The sequence below is a fragment of the Crocuta crocuta genome, unplaced genomic scaffold (assembly GCF_008692635.1).
Source record: "Crocuta crocuta isolate KB4526 unplaced genomic scaffold, BGI_CrCroc_1.0 scaffold376, whole genome shotgun sequence".
Lineage (NCBI taxonomy): Eukaryota > Metazoa > Chordata > Mammalia > Carnivora > Hyaenidae > Crocuta > Crocuta crocuta.
This window is the reverse complement of record NW_027527388.1, coordinates 3,962,015-3,978,992: the sequence shown is the minus strand read 5'-3', so window position 1 is coordinate 3,978,992 and position 16,978 is coordinate 3,962,015. Positions and strand designations below refer to the sequence as shown.

General features: G+C 40.2%; 1 protein-coding gene across 1 annotated transcript in view; it reads left to right on the top strand.

The window, feature by feature from the left end:
• The window catches only part of DIAPH3 (diaphanous related formin 3), a 500,871-nt gene extending 486,118 nt beyond the window's left edge, over positions 1-14,753 (top strand). The window contains exon 29 of the mRNA XM_077752451.1: positions 13,449-14,753. Within this exon, the coding sequence (XP_077608577.1) occupies positions 13,449-13,711 (263 nt within the window). The 3' untranslated portion in view covers positions 13,712-14,753. The remainder of the gene's footprint in view (positions 1-13,448) is intronic.
• The last annotated feature ends 2,225 nt before the right edge of the window (positions 14,754-16,978 follow it).

Here is a 16,978-nt window from a genome sequence, read left to right as displayed (position 1 = left end):
GTGTTCTATGTTAAAGCCCAGCTAGTGTCTTTAAAATTGTCATTTTAAATTCTAGTTCAGACATCTTACCTATATCTGCATTGATTAAATTACTGCCTGTTACTCCCTCCTGTTCTTTCTTTTGGGGTGAATTCCTCCATCTTGTCATATTTTTAGGGTGTGTCATTGTTAGGAAAGCCTGTTATATTCCTCCTCCTAAGAGTAATAGCTATATTAAGAAGAGGTGCAAAAAAGACAAAAGGAAGGTAAAGCATAGGTGTGTTTTGGTCTGCTTGTTAAAAGAAGCTAGATCCAAAAAATAATAAATAAAAATTTTTTAAATAATTAAAATTTTTTAAAGTTAAAGATTGTTTTTTCTTTGTATTATTAAACAACAACATGAAAGGAAGCTAGAGCCCCTTTCTCCTAGAATTGAAGCTAGGAGAAAGCTAAACACTCTGTGATTAGTAAACTTTGTGCATGCGATGGGTTGTGCTGGTCTTCTGGGGTGGGGCCTACTGTGCTGATTCTTAGGCCCACTTTTCCTGGTGGAGATGCACCTGCAGGATGCAAGGGAGTGGACCTTTGTGCAAGTGGCCCTGGCCTCCACCAGGTGGCACTGTTTGGCTCAGTGATGTCAGTCAGTGCTGATGAGTGGGAGAGGGAAGGGGAGATGGCCATACTCCACTCTCTAGTCCTGTCAGCAGGGAGCTTGCAGTGCCACTGTTCAGGAAGCCCTCACAGAAGAGCAGATAATAAAACAGTCTCTTGTATCCCTGGTTTCCACCAGATCCCTGTCTTCACCCTGTCTGCACCCAAGCTGTCTGCCAGTCAGGTGGCACAGCACTCCTGTGTTTTATCTCAGGTGTGTGGCCGAGTTTCAAAACTCCGAATTTTAGAGATTAGTGCAGCACAGACCCACACTGATCCTCTCAGGGAGGGTCTTGCTGTCCTGTGGCCACTGCTGGCTTGTTGCAGAAATCAGTAGTGTGACCAGGCAGCAGTTCAGAGGTTATGGTGAAGCACGGGAGAAAGCCGGCACGAAGGCTTTGCCCTCAGCCGGTATCCCTGTTCCTGTGTTAGTGTATGGGAAGCTCAACGGCAGCTGCTGGGTTGTTTGCCCGCCAGAGAGGCCATGTCACCTCTCCCAGATGCACTCCAGGCGGGAGAACTGCTTCTCCCCATCTGACCCAAAGAATCCTCAGACCACACTGCCTCCTCCTGGTTCTCTTCCCTCCTTCCCCACCAGGCACCACCCTGGTGATGGTGCTACTCTCTGAAACTTGAGACTCTGCACTCCACTGTTTGTAAAAACTGGCAGCATTAGCCCCTCTCTTTTCCCAGTTAATAGTTTTGTGGAAGTTGTTCTTGTGCATTTCTCTTCTCATGCTTTCACTCATTCTCTCACTTTCTCTCTCACTCTCCTCTTTGTGATCAGGGCTCCTTCCCCTCATAGTACCCACAGATCTTCTCTCTACCAAATCAACTCTCTGCAACTCCTACCTACCATGATATTGCGGTTTTTTCTGTCTCTAGTTGTGCATATTTCCTCACTCAGCCCTCTGATATCTTGGGTGTTTAGAATGATTTGATATCTGTCCAGCTGTGCTCCAGGGACAAAGCGAACCTAGGGTCCCCCTACTCCTCCACCATCTTAACTCTGCTTCTTCCTACTCAACTAGCTATTTGCGTAAGTTTTAAAGTAACACTTTATTTTCTGGTTGTTTTGTATTTCTCTGACTTTCTATAATGTTATGCTTAGATTCTTTTAAATTTTTTGCATATCACAGCCTTTTTATTTGTGGTTACCATAAGGCTCATATATAACATCTTTAATATATAGCAGTTTATATTAGGTTGATGGTCACTTAAGTTTGAACGCATTCTAAAAGAACTTCATTTTTACTCCCTGCTTCCATGTTTTATGTATATGTTATCATATTTTACATCTTTATTCTGTGCATCCCCTTTACTAATTGTTTATATATATTTGGTTTTATTGCCTTTGTGTTTCAGTCTTCATGCTAGCTTTGTAAGTGACTGCTTACACTGTTTTTCCTTTCATAATTTTCTTCTAATTATGACCTTTTGTTTTACATGTGAAGAAGTCCTTTTAACATTTTTTATAAGGCCAATTTTGTGTTGATGACTTCCTTTAACATTTGTCTGGGAAACTCTTATCTCTCCTTCAATTCTGAATGATAACTTTGCCATGTAAAGTATTCTTGGATGTAAGTTTCTGTGTGTGTGTGTGTGTGTGTGTGTATGTGTGTGTGTATGTGTGTGTGTGTGTGTGTTCCTTTCAACAGTTTGAATATATTATGCTACTGCCTTCTGGCCTGAAAAGTTTTGCTTAAAAATGACCTGATACTTTTATGGAGTTTCCCTTGTACATAATTAGTTGCTTCTCTCCTTCTGCTTTCAAAATTCTTTTACTGTTTGACATTTTAATTATGTGTTGTAGTATGGACCTCCTTGGGTTCATCTTATTTAAAACTGTCTTTGATTTCTGAACATGGATGTCTGTTTCCTTCCCTATGCTAGGGAAGTTTTCAGCTATTATTTGTTTAAGTTTTCTACCCCCTTTTCTCTTCTCTTTCTGGAACCCTCTAATGCAAACATTTGTTTACTTGATCTTGTCCAAGAGATAGATCCCTTAACCTATCCTCATTTTTTAAAATTCTTTTTTCTTTTTGCTATTTGGGTTGGGTACTTTCCTTTATTCTGTCTTAAGGAGTGGTGATCTGTTCTTCCACATTTTCTAATCTATTGATTCTTTCATCTGTATTTTTTATTTCAGTTATTGTATTCTCCATCTTTGATTGGTTCTATTTTATGAATCCTACTTCTTTGTTGAAGTTTTCACTGAGTACATTCCTCTTTTTTCAAGCCTAGTGAGCATTTTTATGATTATTACTTTGAACTCCTTATCAGGTAGGTTGTTTATTTTCATTTCATTTACTTTTTCTTACATTTTGTCTTGGTCTTTTGTTTGGAACGTATTGCTGTGTCTCATCATTTTGTTTGACTTTCTGTGTTTGTTTCTATGAATTAGGTAGAACAGCTACTTCTAAACTTGAAGAAATGATTTTGTGCTTGGTCATCCCCTGTGTAGTCTGTATTTATCTGGCACCTTTGGCTGACTAGAGCTTGCGCCATTGTGGGCTGGGGGGTCCCCTGGCTCTCTGTGCTCGTGTTGCCCTGGTGGGATGGCCATAATGAAAGTGGGCATGCTAGGGCAGTTTCAGGGCCCTCTCCAAAGAGGGTGTGTTGGCAGGACAGCTGAAGCTAAAGTGGGTACGAATTAGATTATCCCAGGGCTCTCCATTCAGTGTGCCCCCTGGTAGGGAGGGGCAAGGGGTACATTCTTCCCTGGTGCCAGCTAGAACCAAAGAGTACACAGGTCAGGACATCCCAAGGTGCTCCGTTCTGGGGTTTTTCAGGCAAGTTGTCTGGAGCCAAATCATGGGCCTGGAATGTTCCGGGGTGTTTTGTACCTGTGTCATCTGGGCAAGAGGGCTGAAGCTGTAGTGAGCGCTGACCAGGGATTTACCGATGTGTGCTGTGTTGGCTGCCTTTGTGGGATTACTGGGGGTAGTGTGGGCCATTGGGCCCAGGGCTCACTGAGGTGTAGGAGACCAGCTAGGGTACCTGGACCGTGTTCCTAACCACATTATCAAGGTGGAGGGGAAATGAAAACCATACTGTTTACCAACCCTTTTAACCTAGAAAGCTCTCCTGCCATTTAGCCAAGTTCTAGGGCTAGATCTTTTATATTCTAGTTGTTCTTTTAAACCACACCATCTGTCGGGGCGCCTGGGTGGCTTAGTCGGTTAAGCGTCCGACTTTCGCTCAGGTCATGGTCTCACGGGTCGTGGGTTCGAGCCCCGCGTCGGGCTCTGTGCTGACTGCCAGCTCAGAGCCTGGAGCCTGTTTCAGTCTGTGACTCCCTCTCTCTCTGACCCTCCCCTGCTCACGCTGTCTCTCTCTCTCTCCTATAAATAAATAAAAACATTTAAAAAAAAATAGTTTTAAACCACACCATCTGGGGCTGGTATGTGCTAGGAACCCGGGGTTCCCAAAGGTGGCAGGGTGGCTGTTGAGCGTGGACACTGCTCCCATCTATACTATCAATCAAAGTAGAGGAGGAACATAAACAGTGGCACTTCCAGCCCCTCTTAGCTAAAGAGAGTTCCAGCAGCTCTGCTGCCATTTGGTAACCAAAGGGCTGGTTCCTTTATATTCTAGTTGCCTTTTTAAACTTCAGAGTGTTGTTTTGTTTGGTTTGGTTTTGTTGTCTGCACCCCAGGGCAAATGAATCTGCACATGGTCCCTTTGCCTCCATCTCTTCCATTCTCTATCTGATCTCTTTTGTTGTGCAGAAGCTCTCCATTCAGCACTTAGTTCTTCAGGAGGAATTGTTCTAGAAGGAGGTATAAATTTGGTGTGCCCAGAGAGATGAGTTCGGGGCTTTCCTACACCCACCATCCATTCAGCCACAGCCATTCTTATTCCTGAAGTTGGTATTTTAAAGAGACCTAGGCGCGAGTTCCTCGAGGAATCAAGTAGAACATTTGTACTTCAAAGGCACAGAAGAAGAATGTACAATCTTCTGTGCCCAACTTTTGTTTTTAAGAGCCAAAATTTTTACAATATTTACAAGCCTTTCAAGATAAATAGAGGAGGTTTGGGGATTGGTAACATGAATAGGTGGGCTTTAAATTGTTTCTGGATCTGCTTTTCTAGTTTTATAAAGATTTGTAAAGTAAGGACAGTTGCTTTTCTTTTTCTTTAAGTGTTTGTTTATTTTGAGAGAGAGAGGGAGATAGAGAGAGAACCCCAAATAGTCTCTGCACTGTCAGTGTGAGCCCAATGCAGGGCTTGATCTCAAGAACCATGACATCGTGACTTGAGCCATAATCAAGAGTCTGATACTTAACTGACTGAGCCACCCAGGCTCCCAAAGGACAGTTGCTTTTAATTCCTCAAGGAGTGGGTTGCAACTAAAATGACATCATAGATTGATTCACCCATTAATCCTCTTATGAAGGCTTTAGAAAGTTTTTCTTGCCTTCTGGGTACACAGTTTTGTTTTAGTTAAGGGGGGAAGGCCTTAAAAAAATTCCCATTAGGCTCTGTTTATCAGCTTCTGACCAAAAAGCAACTTCATTAGAGTTGATGTTTAAGAATTTGCTTAGCCTAGAGGTTCCTGGCTGTCTCAATCAGTTAAGCTCCTGATTTCAGCTCAGGTCATGATCTCATGGTTTGTGAATTCAAGCCCCATGTTGGGCTCTGTGCTGACAGCTCTGTGCCTGAAATCTTCTTCAGATTCTGTGTCTCCCTCTCTCTCTGCCCCTCCTCCACTCATGCATGCGCACGCTCTCTCTCTCTCTGTCTCTCTCAAATTAAAAAAATAACTTTTTTTTTAAATTTACATAGGACCTTTGAGTACACTTCTTTTTCCAGTGTCCCAGTTGATTACCAATGAAACATTCACCCTTGGGCCATCATTCTGATGGTGGATACCTAGAGGGTGTAATGTGGGCAGCCAAGTGTTATCACAGGTGCGTGGCTTTGGGTCTGTTGTAGCTGTACGGCCAGTAGTGTGGCAGACTTTTGTTTGCTCTTGTATTCCAAAGACCTTTCACAGTGTTCAGCTATAGTTACAAGTTCAGACACTAAAAAAGATTAGTTGCTATTTTGTTAGTTTCTATGGTCCATGAGGGGACCATGTTGAAAACCAAGCATCTCAAAAACCCTCCTCAGTGTTTTGCCATTTTGCTTCCCACATCCATTCCTCGACGTTGCCAGGTCCCACTATCATTTGCACAAGCTGATAAGGATCTGGCAGACTGGGATTTTAGGCCCTAATAATGACTAAATTCTTCAGAACACTTCTGGCCATCCTCCCCTTTGGAAATTCTATAATTATGGCCCTTATTTCATTGTTTGGCTAAGAAGTGAAGGATCCCCAAGAAGGCTCACCCATGACCTTGGCTGGTTTATTGTGAAGATAACTGTTTAATAGTCTCTTCAGAGTGGAAAGGAAGTTCAGACAGAGTTAGAACATGAATACTCAGGTAAAGAAAGGTAGAGAAGAGCAGTAGGAGTCTTGTCAGCTGCATCATCCTTTGTTTTAGGTACTTCCTGTGTCTTTAATTTTTCATGAGCCCTGAGCAACAAATTTTTTAATGAAACAGTTTAGAATCTTGAAGCCTTTTAGAAGTTTCTGCATACCAATTACAGTAGGTACCCCATTCTGTTTAATTCAGGAACCCTTGCTTTTTAAATGAATAATCTTGTCTAATTGAATGCTCCCCATAATGGCTATTTTAATTCTAGGTTGTCTTTAGTAAGATTTTGCCACTTTTGTAGATATTTATACATTCCATTACGTTTGTTTTAGACATGAAATATACAGGTGTGCTGGAAGGTGACATACTTAACTTTTTGGATTTTAAGGATCTCTCCTTTTTTTTTTTTAATGTTTGTTTTTGAGACAGAGGGGGATAGAGCATGAGGGGGCCAGGGGCAGAGAGACAGGGAGATACAGAATCCCAAGCAGGCTCCAGGCTCTGAGCTGTCAGCATAGAGTTCGACACGGGCCTCAAACCCACGTGACCCGAGCAAAGTCGGACACTCAACCAAAAGAGCCACCCAGGCTCCCCGAGGATCTCATTTTTAAAAAATTTTTTGAAGCTAAGACTTTGGGTCTCTCAGAGTCAAACTAATACTTCAAGGGGATGTGCCTCTTGGTTGGGGGTTGTGTAGTGTTTGAGGTATACCTCACTGCATAGATACTGAGGTTGGCAGGTGACCCAGGGTCAATCTAACCTGTCCATGACTAACTTACCCTAAGATGAGAGTCTTTAGGTTAGGTGGCAAAAGCTCTAACAGCTTTTAAATGCTAGACTTTTTGCCTACAATTTTGTAGCTGTTTCCCAGATTCCTTTCTCCATAGCTTTTCTCTATACAAGACCAACAAACCTGTGCTCCTTAACACACCAGCTGTAGCCAAAAGATGTTGCTGCAGTCTGGACAAGAAAAGACCCTGTGTGGCCTACTACCAATTCCCACCATGGAATCTTGGACTAGGAAAGTACTGAACCAGCAGACCTCAACAAATGGGGACTGGGGGCTCCATATAACTGAGTAACTGTAAACTGCCATGAACAAATCCCATGTAGATTTGGGGACAAAAACAAGGGCTGAGGGTATCCAGCAACCAACAAGACTTGTGGCCTGAACTACCAACAGCTCCCAATGTCGAACTGACTGGAAGGTGGATTAGATCAGAAACTCAGCACAAGAGCTGAAGTCAGAACCAAGAGGAGCTTACAGCCCTCAGAAATGGCAAGAAAGGACTCAGAAATGTTCATGGGTATTCCTCCTGTGTTTCTGGTTGTTTCCAAAGTCCCCGGAAGTTAGTTCACTTCAGATCCCACTGCTGCCACCAAATCTATTAGAAAGCAATATTCAACTGGGTGAATTGGAAGATCAACTGGCTTTATTCAGCAATTAATCAGGCAGCATCCCATCTAGAACACAGAAAGGAGCTTCGATGAGCTATAAGAAATGGAAGACTTATAGGCTGAAAGAGAGTGACATAAGAAAAGGGTGTTGTTTCAGACAAGGCCTCCTTCCTTTGAGAGGGGACAGAAAGGATCCGTTGGGCAGAGTACTTCACTAGTGCAAACCAGATAATTCCAGATTTATTGGTAACCTTTAGTTACATTCATAGGTGAGGCTTAAGCTGCAATTAGGTATTAAGTCTTGTTTTGCTGACGTGCAGCTCAGCACAAGTGACTCCAGTTTGGACATGTTTCGTTAACAAGCGTCAACTATCTCCTCAATCCAGAGATCTTCTTTACTTATCATTGTCTTTGTCTGTTTTGTGAATTGGGGTAGTAACTGTTTTGTTGTTTTGTTTCTACGTAATTGGTTTCGGTAAGAGTCTCTTGGCACTCCCAAAAGATTTTGACTGTATACAAAATGTCCTTTTGCTCTTTTTGTCATTTTTACACATTTTCAATACAAAAGGTAAAATGAACAGCAAAATGAAACTAAGGGAAGACAATTATTTATAGCATCAGTAAATCAACAGTAAGAAACACCACAGGGATATGGGCTGCTGGCGGCCAGCACTAACTTCAGTTATTGCATAGATTAAAAACATATATTTGTCACACACTTTACTATCATGTACACCCAGTAGTGCTTTAAAAATTATATTTATGGGTCATTTTTTTCTCTCACCAAAGTAAAGCTATTTCTGGGGTGAAACAAACAGCTACTTAGTAGGTCAAAGTAATAGTTAAGAGCAAAAGGTAAAGAACTATGAAGAGAAACCAAACTTCAGGAAGACTGAACAGATCCAGTCAATTTAGGACACCAGAGTTTTGTATTCTTCCTCCTGTCAAAGCTGCCACAGGCTCACCAGTGACCACAAAAGGTAGGAGCTCAATTTTATATTTCATCTGAGAGCTGGCACTTCTAAGAAGCCAGTGCCCATTAGAACCACAATGTGATGGGGGATCAATACTGACTTAAAGGGAATAATACCTCTTTCTAAACCATAACTGATAGTTCCTGCAGCTGAGAGGGTTTTCCCCAAGGGCCATCAGCCAGGGCCTCAGCCTCGCCTCGGCATAAGAAGAATAACAACTGTTGGCTGAAATATTTCCTCCTTTGGAGGCCACATTGCATATATTTGTTTACTCTCTTGTCAGCAACTTTCCTAGTTTCCGGTGTCTTTTGTGTTACTCCAGAAACAATGGAAACATTAGCTCAGGAATGGTGGGTATTTTTTCTTTGTGGTTTGTTTAGCTTTCTTTGTCTTTCAAATCTGCAGTCCGCCAAAAGTCATGTGAGATCCACCCCCAAATGTAGTTTAAGGTTGTTTTGATTCTCCTGTTTAAGTCCAGTGGGTTCTCTGTATTTAACTTTTCATTCAGTTTCAGTAAGAAACAATCCATGGTGGAACTCCAGAGTCAATTCTTACAATGAGAATCATGACGAATTAAACCGAAATAAGTGAGTTTTGTCTTAAAGGAAAATACCCTGTATTCTCACACTGTTTATTTCGGCAGAAACGTAGAAACAAGATGTGTGGATTAGATTCCCTTACTGACCTACTACTAAGAATAGCAGCTGGTCTTTGCCATCTGTACTATAATCACCAATGGCCCTGGATGTTGGCGGTAGTCCTAGATATATCATACTTCCCTTTACAGACATCAATTGTAACATCTTGTCAAGCCCTGGATTTGATTCATAAAATAATAACACAAGCTTCCTCTCCTTGGAGAGTTAAACAATCATTCTGCTTTGCCTTAATATTTTTAGTTTCTGTTTAAAAATGTGTACTAGTAAAGATTTTAGTTGATGGGATATAGAAAATACTTCTTTTCTTCTTGATACCCCAGTCTTCTCTTTCATTGAAAGAGTCCAAGTGCACCATCTTGTATTTGGAACAGTCTAGTTTCATAGGAAAAGGATATGAGCCCACCAGCTTCAAATTACAATTTATTTTATGCCTCTGATCACCTATATAGAGCTCTCTCCAAATTAAAGGATTATGGCATCCCCTGATGTTCAAAGTGAACCTTTTAGAAATGAAGTGTATGTTTTTGTGTGGACTTTGTATCTATGGCTCAGCCCACATGAAACTACCAATAGAAGACTTTTAAAAGAATAGTAATGGCAAAAGACACCTGGCTTTGAACCAACATTATAATAAAAATGAACGTCCAACTCTGTAGCTTTCTCTACCTGTTAACAGTTTCTCTAGTTGCAGTGGGATGGGAGACTTCTCCACCTCAACGTTATCAGCTTTGTGATTTCAAGTGAGACTCCCTCAGTTCCACAGTTTGGGTCTCCCATGACTGGGGACAAAGCAAAAAGAAACTGGTCCCACATGAAGGCTCTTGAGGTGCGAGGATATAAATGTGAAGGCTGGAGTGAAGAGTTGTTATAAGCTCATTCTTAAAGAATCCATATGCACTTTCTTTTTTGTTTCTTTGGTGGTTTCAGGAATGGTCACTTTTTGTTTTGTACCATCTTGTCTGTTGCTTCTCATAAAAGATTCTTCTCCTGAAACCACAGAGGAGTTAAATGCCAGCTTGGTTTTTCTCTTATCATCTATCGGTGTGCTGCAGGAATGAAATAATATCTGGTGTTTTCTTAAAGGGGTAGAAATACTCTCGCCTGCATTGACCCACCCGGTGTTATCCACCTAAGCCTCCAACGAAGTTCAAAGAGCAAACAGTTAAAGAGAAGCCCAGACTCTGCTAGGCATTTCATCATTGGATGTGGCATAGATTGAGTCAAGAAGGACTAAAATATCCAAGTGAATATACAGTCCTTGCTGTTAGCACCACGCAGTTTATTAGTGACCTTGACAAGAGCTGTTTCAGAAGAGGAAAGGGTCAAAAGCATGATTGGAGTGGGTTCAAAAGAAAAATAGGAGGAGAGGAAGTGAGACAGTACGAATGGGCAATTCTGTTGAGATGTTTTGCTATAAAGGCAGTCAACAATTGAGGTAGTAAATGGAGGCTGTAGAATCAAACATATATATTTTTTCTCCAAAGATTGGGTTTATTACAACATACTTGTATGCTTAGGGGAACGATTGCATGAAGAAGGAAACCTTTCCAATATAGTAGAGCAAGGACATAGCTGCAGGGGGGATGCCTGTGAATAGACAAATGACAGTAGTACGCGTGGTGTTCACTGTGAAGATTTGTCTTCAGAGGGGAGCACAGATGATCCTAAGGAGGGAAGGAGTGTATGTGTATGAAGTAGATAGATCATGGGGGCAGGCAGAAACTTACGGGAGTTTCTCTTCTGATTGCTTCTATGACTGAGTTAAATGGTAGTGAAGAAGAACATGTTGGACATTTGATAAGAAAGAATGAAGGTGTGAAATATTTGTCTAGGAGAACAGAAGAGTAAATAGAATAGGGAATTTTTGTACTGTTAAGGTCATACTTGAAATTCATTCTCATGAATTTTAGCAAGACCCAGAAAGCAAAGGAGTACATGTATGACCTTGGACATGCTGCTCTGAGGTAGTTTACATGGGTCTGCTATCTGCCCTACCACGTTATTGAGAGAATTAAATGTGACAGAAAGCATTTTGAAGTATAAGTACAGGATATGATATTATGAAACTTAGCTTTGAATTACTTAGCACTTTTCCTTGGCAAAAAGCTTTTCAAATTTGTTTAAGACAGCCGTAGTATTTCTAGAGACAGCATTTGGCTTCTGCCACCGATTTACTCAGTAATTCAGTCTAAGCAAATGACTTAACTTCCTTTTCCTCTTACCTCTCAATCTATAAAACGACGGTGGTTCTGTTTAAAGCACAACAAATGCTTTGTAAATAAAGGTGCTATATAAATGCAAGCTGGTAATAAAGTGGTATTTCAAGCCTCACTGGTACGGTCACCAGAAAGTTAGCCAGGTCAGCCTTGGGTGGTAGGTGTATCCCTTGAGAAGCTTTTATAGAAGGGAAACACAAGTATCTTGAAATTGGTGGTGCCCACATTATTTCCATTAATGTTCACAACTACTCTTTGAGATTAATAGAACCTGAGACACAAAAGGTTAAATTGTTAAACCCAAGCAGAAGCCTGGATTTGAACCCAAATTTACCTTAAAACCCCGTGCTCTTTTTTCATTTTGCCACATGCAGACTTAGGCTTGAAAACATTATAGCCAGAGAAGGTATGGAATAGTGTTTATTATACACCCATATTTTAACCAACTTAATCTCTTGTTTGCCATCAAAAATGGAGCTAGAGTTGCCCAGTAGCAGGATACCAGCTACTTCATCGGAGATATCATCATGATGGAGTCATTTACAAGAAATCACATGCCAAGAAAAGATAGGAACATCAGGGGAAAGGAGCATAAGCTAACCAAAGATTTCCACTTAGCTACAAATGCCGTTTTCAGACATTCTGGGACAGGAGAGGGGATACTATAAAACTACGTAAATTTGTGTGATCATGAGAACTACAGGAATACTACGTCCTCTGTCCTCATGACTGCAAACACGATATGTACATTATATATTAAATTATATAACTATATGATATTATATAATTTACAAATTATAAAGCATAAATAGCTCTAAGAGAATTGGTGTCTGTTAGATTTTGGTTTTTGAGTAACAATTGCCCGGCTGATAGAGAAGGTGATAGGAAAGCTATATTTATTTTCTTCCAACAGCTAAAAGGTGATCATACTTCTAAAATTTGTTGAGATTGTCCAAGAAAGTGAGTAAAATACTCATCCATCACTGGAAGCCCCTGGTCAGGAAATGACAGTGCAGTAAATATCTTCAGCAGCCACCTTTTAATGTACAAGCTGTTTTCGGTTGGAATTTTCAGCACTCACATAAAACACACTGTCATGAGTGACTGCTTGTGCTCCAAAGTCATTACTATTGGGATAATGGAACATCTCTCAGTGAATAACCAAAAAACTTTAAATGTCATGTCAAGTTTGTTGAAGCCATTTTCAAGCCCCGTTCAAGGTTACATGAATATTGAGGGTGTCTAGTTTTTTAAAAGTCTTGCGTTCTATGAGAGATAACTCATAAGGTTGTATGAGAGGATAGTTAATTAAAAGAAAATCTCATGTTTCTTGAGAAAGTCAATCAGCTAGAGCCATTTAGTGATTAGCTATTGCAGCTCTCTCCTTACCACCTTCTACGTCAGGCTCAGTCACTTACCAATAAAAGAATATATATACGTGTGTATGTGTACATGTCTGTATGAATATATGTGTGTATATTTGACAGATGATGATGTAGATTTGCTAGGAAGTTTTAACAATTTGCCTCCCAAATGCAGTATTTCTTTTGAGGGAAATCGTTGACTTTTTACACTTCTTTTAGAAACATTCCTTTTTGTTTGTTTTTTTTTTAAATCTCATTACTATTCCAACTAATGCATATCTTGGGTCATAGAGTATGGAGATAATTTCTTTACCTGGTGCATATTTATTGAACGCCATTTTAAGCACTGACATTAGAGCAGTATTTTGAACCGCCTCCCTGCTGTCTTTGAGCTTATATTCTAGTAAAGCAAAGGAGAATGGACGAGTAAACGGATATGATGTGTCTGGTGGTTAGGAGTTCAGTGAAGGAAAAAATGAGGGATAAATGTGTGATGGAAAGGGGCAGCACTATTTCAGTTGGATGGTCAGAGGAGTCCTCACTAGATAGCATTTGACCAGAGACCAGAAGGAAATCGGCATTTGTGCTAATGAAATGGTTGTCTATTTATATTTCAGTTTCTTCTTAAACTACATGTATTTATTTTCAATCTACCTGTCTCTGCTGAATATTTTAATTTAGTCTATCTAAGATGACTTGTTTGAGAATAATTATTTTAAGTTAATGTGCACAGTCGTTGCTTATCACAGTGATAAGTTTAATGTTTCTTTCTTCCTTACTGTAGAAAATCAGAAAGTGCAGTTGACAGAAGGGTCACGTTCACACTACAATATCAATTGCAACTCAACGAGGACTCCAGTCGCCAAGGAGCTTAATTATAATCTAGACACTCATACGTCTACAGAGAGGATCAAGGCAGTTGAGAAGAAGGAAGCCTGTAATGTAGAAAGTAACAGAAAAAAGGAAATGGAACTTCTTGGCTCTGTGTCTAAAAACGAATCTGTTCCCGAAGTTGAAGCCCTGCTGGCAAGATTACGAGCTTTATAAATTAAACTGGTAAAAAATGATTAAGCCAACTATAAAGCCATGCTCTAAGCTATAACACTTGAAAAAAATTGCTTTTTATATAAGTGACTTTATATAGTTTAAATTATGATATATATTAGAAAAATAAAGCTAACTACATGATTGCAATGCTTTTCCTATGTACTTGAGGGTTTGGCTTATTCAAGATTATAATGGGTTTTAATGCTTTTCTTGTCTCCTGGTAGTCGTGTGTTCTATATTTGGTGGTTAAATTATACATTATGCTTTAGAGAACAGGTAGGCACCCATGTGTTCAGCAATGTGTCCTGAAAAGAATACATCTTAAGTCACTGTAATTTTTACCTTATGGTTTTTAGGATTAATGAATGTCAAATTATCAATGTCAACTCTTGGGGTGTGTGGGGGTATGTGTGGTGTGTGTGCACATACACATATATGTGCATTTATATATGTATATATGGTGTATATATATATACATATGTGTGTGTACATATATATATATATATATTCCCCATGCGTGTTATTTATGTAGGCCCTTAATTGGGATCTGCATGCTATCAATGTAGCATCAGAAACATAAAATTGAATATAACAGAACTGTAAGGAATGAACGTAAGCTCATTATTATCATTGTTGAATTCATGTTACTTAGACCCTGCAGGAGACTATAAAGGCCACTGAGCACATTTCCAAAAATGATGTACTAGCAATGTATGCACTCTTTGTGAAATGCACATGCTTTTGTATAAGGTAGATGTATATGGTATTACAGGGATGCTGAAACTCTTAACTGAGAGAGCATTTTTTTCCCTTCATAATTATGACTCTGAGATAGAAGTACCATCTTGAAACTTCCCAAGTAAGGAATTTTTTTTTTCCTGTGAACAAACTTGAAGTTGCAGTTTCTTTGATCTGACAATCAATAAGTTTCACAAAGATCTAAAGTGTTTCAAGGAAAGTTTTCCTATGCAGATGTTGCAGTTTCCCCTCATTTGGGGCAGTGAATTAACTCTTGATGCTATATGAAAGAAAATAAACTTGCTACTTGCACTAAATGAAAAAAAAATGGTTTTTTTTTTGTAGTTAGTTAGCATATTCTGTGGATAAGCTGTAAATAGACTGTGCTATGCAGTCTATCATCTAAGCATCTATTTTGCTTTATTACGTGCAGTAAATAAATGACTGCTCTTTTACCTTCAGTTAAAAAGCAGTTATGTGGAACCAGTCTGGCAAAGTCCACTGCTTTTTATTTCCTTGTTTAAGTTGCCACCTCCTTTCAGCTCCGAGTTAATAAAGTGAATTAATTAGAACTATGAACCAGGCCCTGTTTATAGACATTGGGGAACAGAGTTATCCACAACCTATGCAGGAATAAATTGTTCTCCTATGTATGGCTGAAATAGAAATTGCACCTGGAGAGCAAAATGCGTATTGTGCCGACAACAAATCTTAAAAATGAAGAAAGGTGAAGGACATTTACACATTTTAGCAGACAGGACCCTAACAGCAAGAAAAGAAGTAAGTAAAATAAAAAAGAATGCTGATGATCGGTTCTGAACATGACTTTGCAAACACTTCGGCTTTTCAAAAACAAACCTGAAATTCATCCAGATAGTTTGGACATACCAGGTGGCACGTAAACACTCTGGAAACTTGGGGCCAGGGAGCAGCCACGAGGGAGAAGCAGCCTGGCAAGTAAAGGGAAGTCAAGATGACATAGACCCCCCCCCAAGGGCAGAGAAATGCAGGCAAGTCCTAAACAGAAGCAGACAGACAGCCCCCCTCGCACCTGTCTGTTGGAGCGGGTGGACAGCCAGCTAGTGGGAGGGCCAGCATGGGCTGGCCTCCTGCAGGTCAAGGCCCCGGGCTGTCCGCCTCCCTGGCGGCAGTCTGTCCTGAGCAGACTCGAAGAGGGGACTAGGTTTTGTGTTTCCACCTAAAGAGTGGACAGAGGTAAGAGCCAACCAAGAAACAGCTCATTTTCTGCTGCAGACATTTCATTGATCAATGCTCCTTCAAAGGTATGATTGGGGTTTTTACATTCATAGTATTCCTTTAGCCAAGTGTAGATGAAAACTAGACATCAAGGTACAATTTCGCGTTTCTGAGCAAACAGTTTATTCTTTTGAATTTGCAGAAAAATATGAAGCCAAAACACAGCTCAGCACCCTTGATAAGGATGTTCCATCCAGGCTAGTGACAAACACCAAATAGGTTCCCAGCCCCTCTCAGGTCAGCATAAAGAATTTGGCAAAAACACCCAGATAAGCAAGTACTCAAATACAACTAGTTGTCCAAAAGCAAAGATCTACTGCTACCAAGTTTTCCCAAATATTTGATATTTGCCGTAATTCGANGCCTGAAATTGCAGATACTACCGAGCCCTATATAGATTATGGTTTTTCCTATACACAAAAAGATCAGTTCCCAAATTAGGCACAGTAAGAGATCAACGGCAATACTAATACTAAAATAGAAAATTGTAACACTACCCTATAATAAAAGGCTATATGAATGTAGCCTCTATCCCAGTATCTTAACGTACGATACTCCTGCTTTTGGTTATGATGTGAGATGATAAAATGCCTCCGTGATGAAATGAGGTAAGGTGAGTGTTGCAGGCATAGTTTTAGGTGACTATTAACTTTCTGACAGTACGTAAGACTGAGGATTATCTGCCTCCAGACTATGATTGAGCACAGGTAACATTAACCATGGAAAGTTAAACCAGAAATGGAGGCAGGGAGGGCACCACTCTATATGCTTGTATGTCCTTGGTTAACATTTACATATTTAAACAAAATATGTCAACACTTATATGAGGAAGAAGGACGTTTCAATAATTTATATCAAAATTTTTCTGGTAAGTCTAGAAAAATACAATTATTTATACCAAGTTGCTCCAAAACTCTAGTTGTTACCATACTATTTACTCAAAAAGAGGAGTTAGTAATGACTTTAAAATGTTAGTTTAGCCACAAATGATTATTGCCTGGGTTGATCCCATTCTGATTTTAAAATATCACAATCCAGGGGCGCCTGGGTGGCTCAGTGGGTTAAAGCATCCAACTTCACCTCAGGTCATAATCTCATGGTTCGTGAGTTTGAGCCCCACATCGGGCTCTGTGCTGACAGCTCAGGGCCTGGAGCCCACTTCAGATTCTGTGTCTCCCTCTCTCTGCCCCTTCCCTGCTCATACTGTGTCATTCTCTCTCAAAAATAAACAAACATTAACATTTTTTTTTAAAAAAATATCACAATCCAATG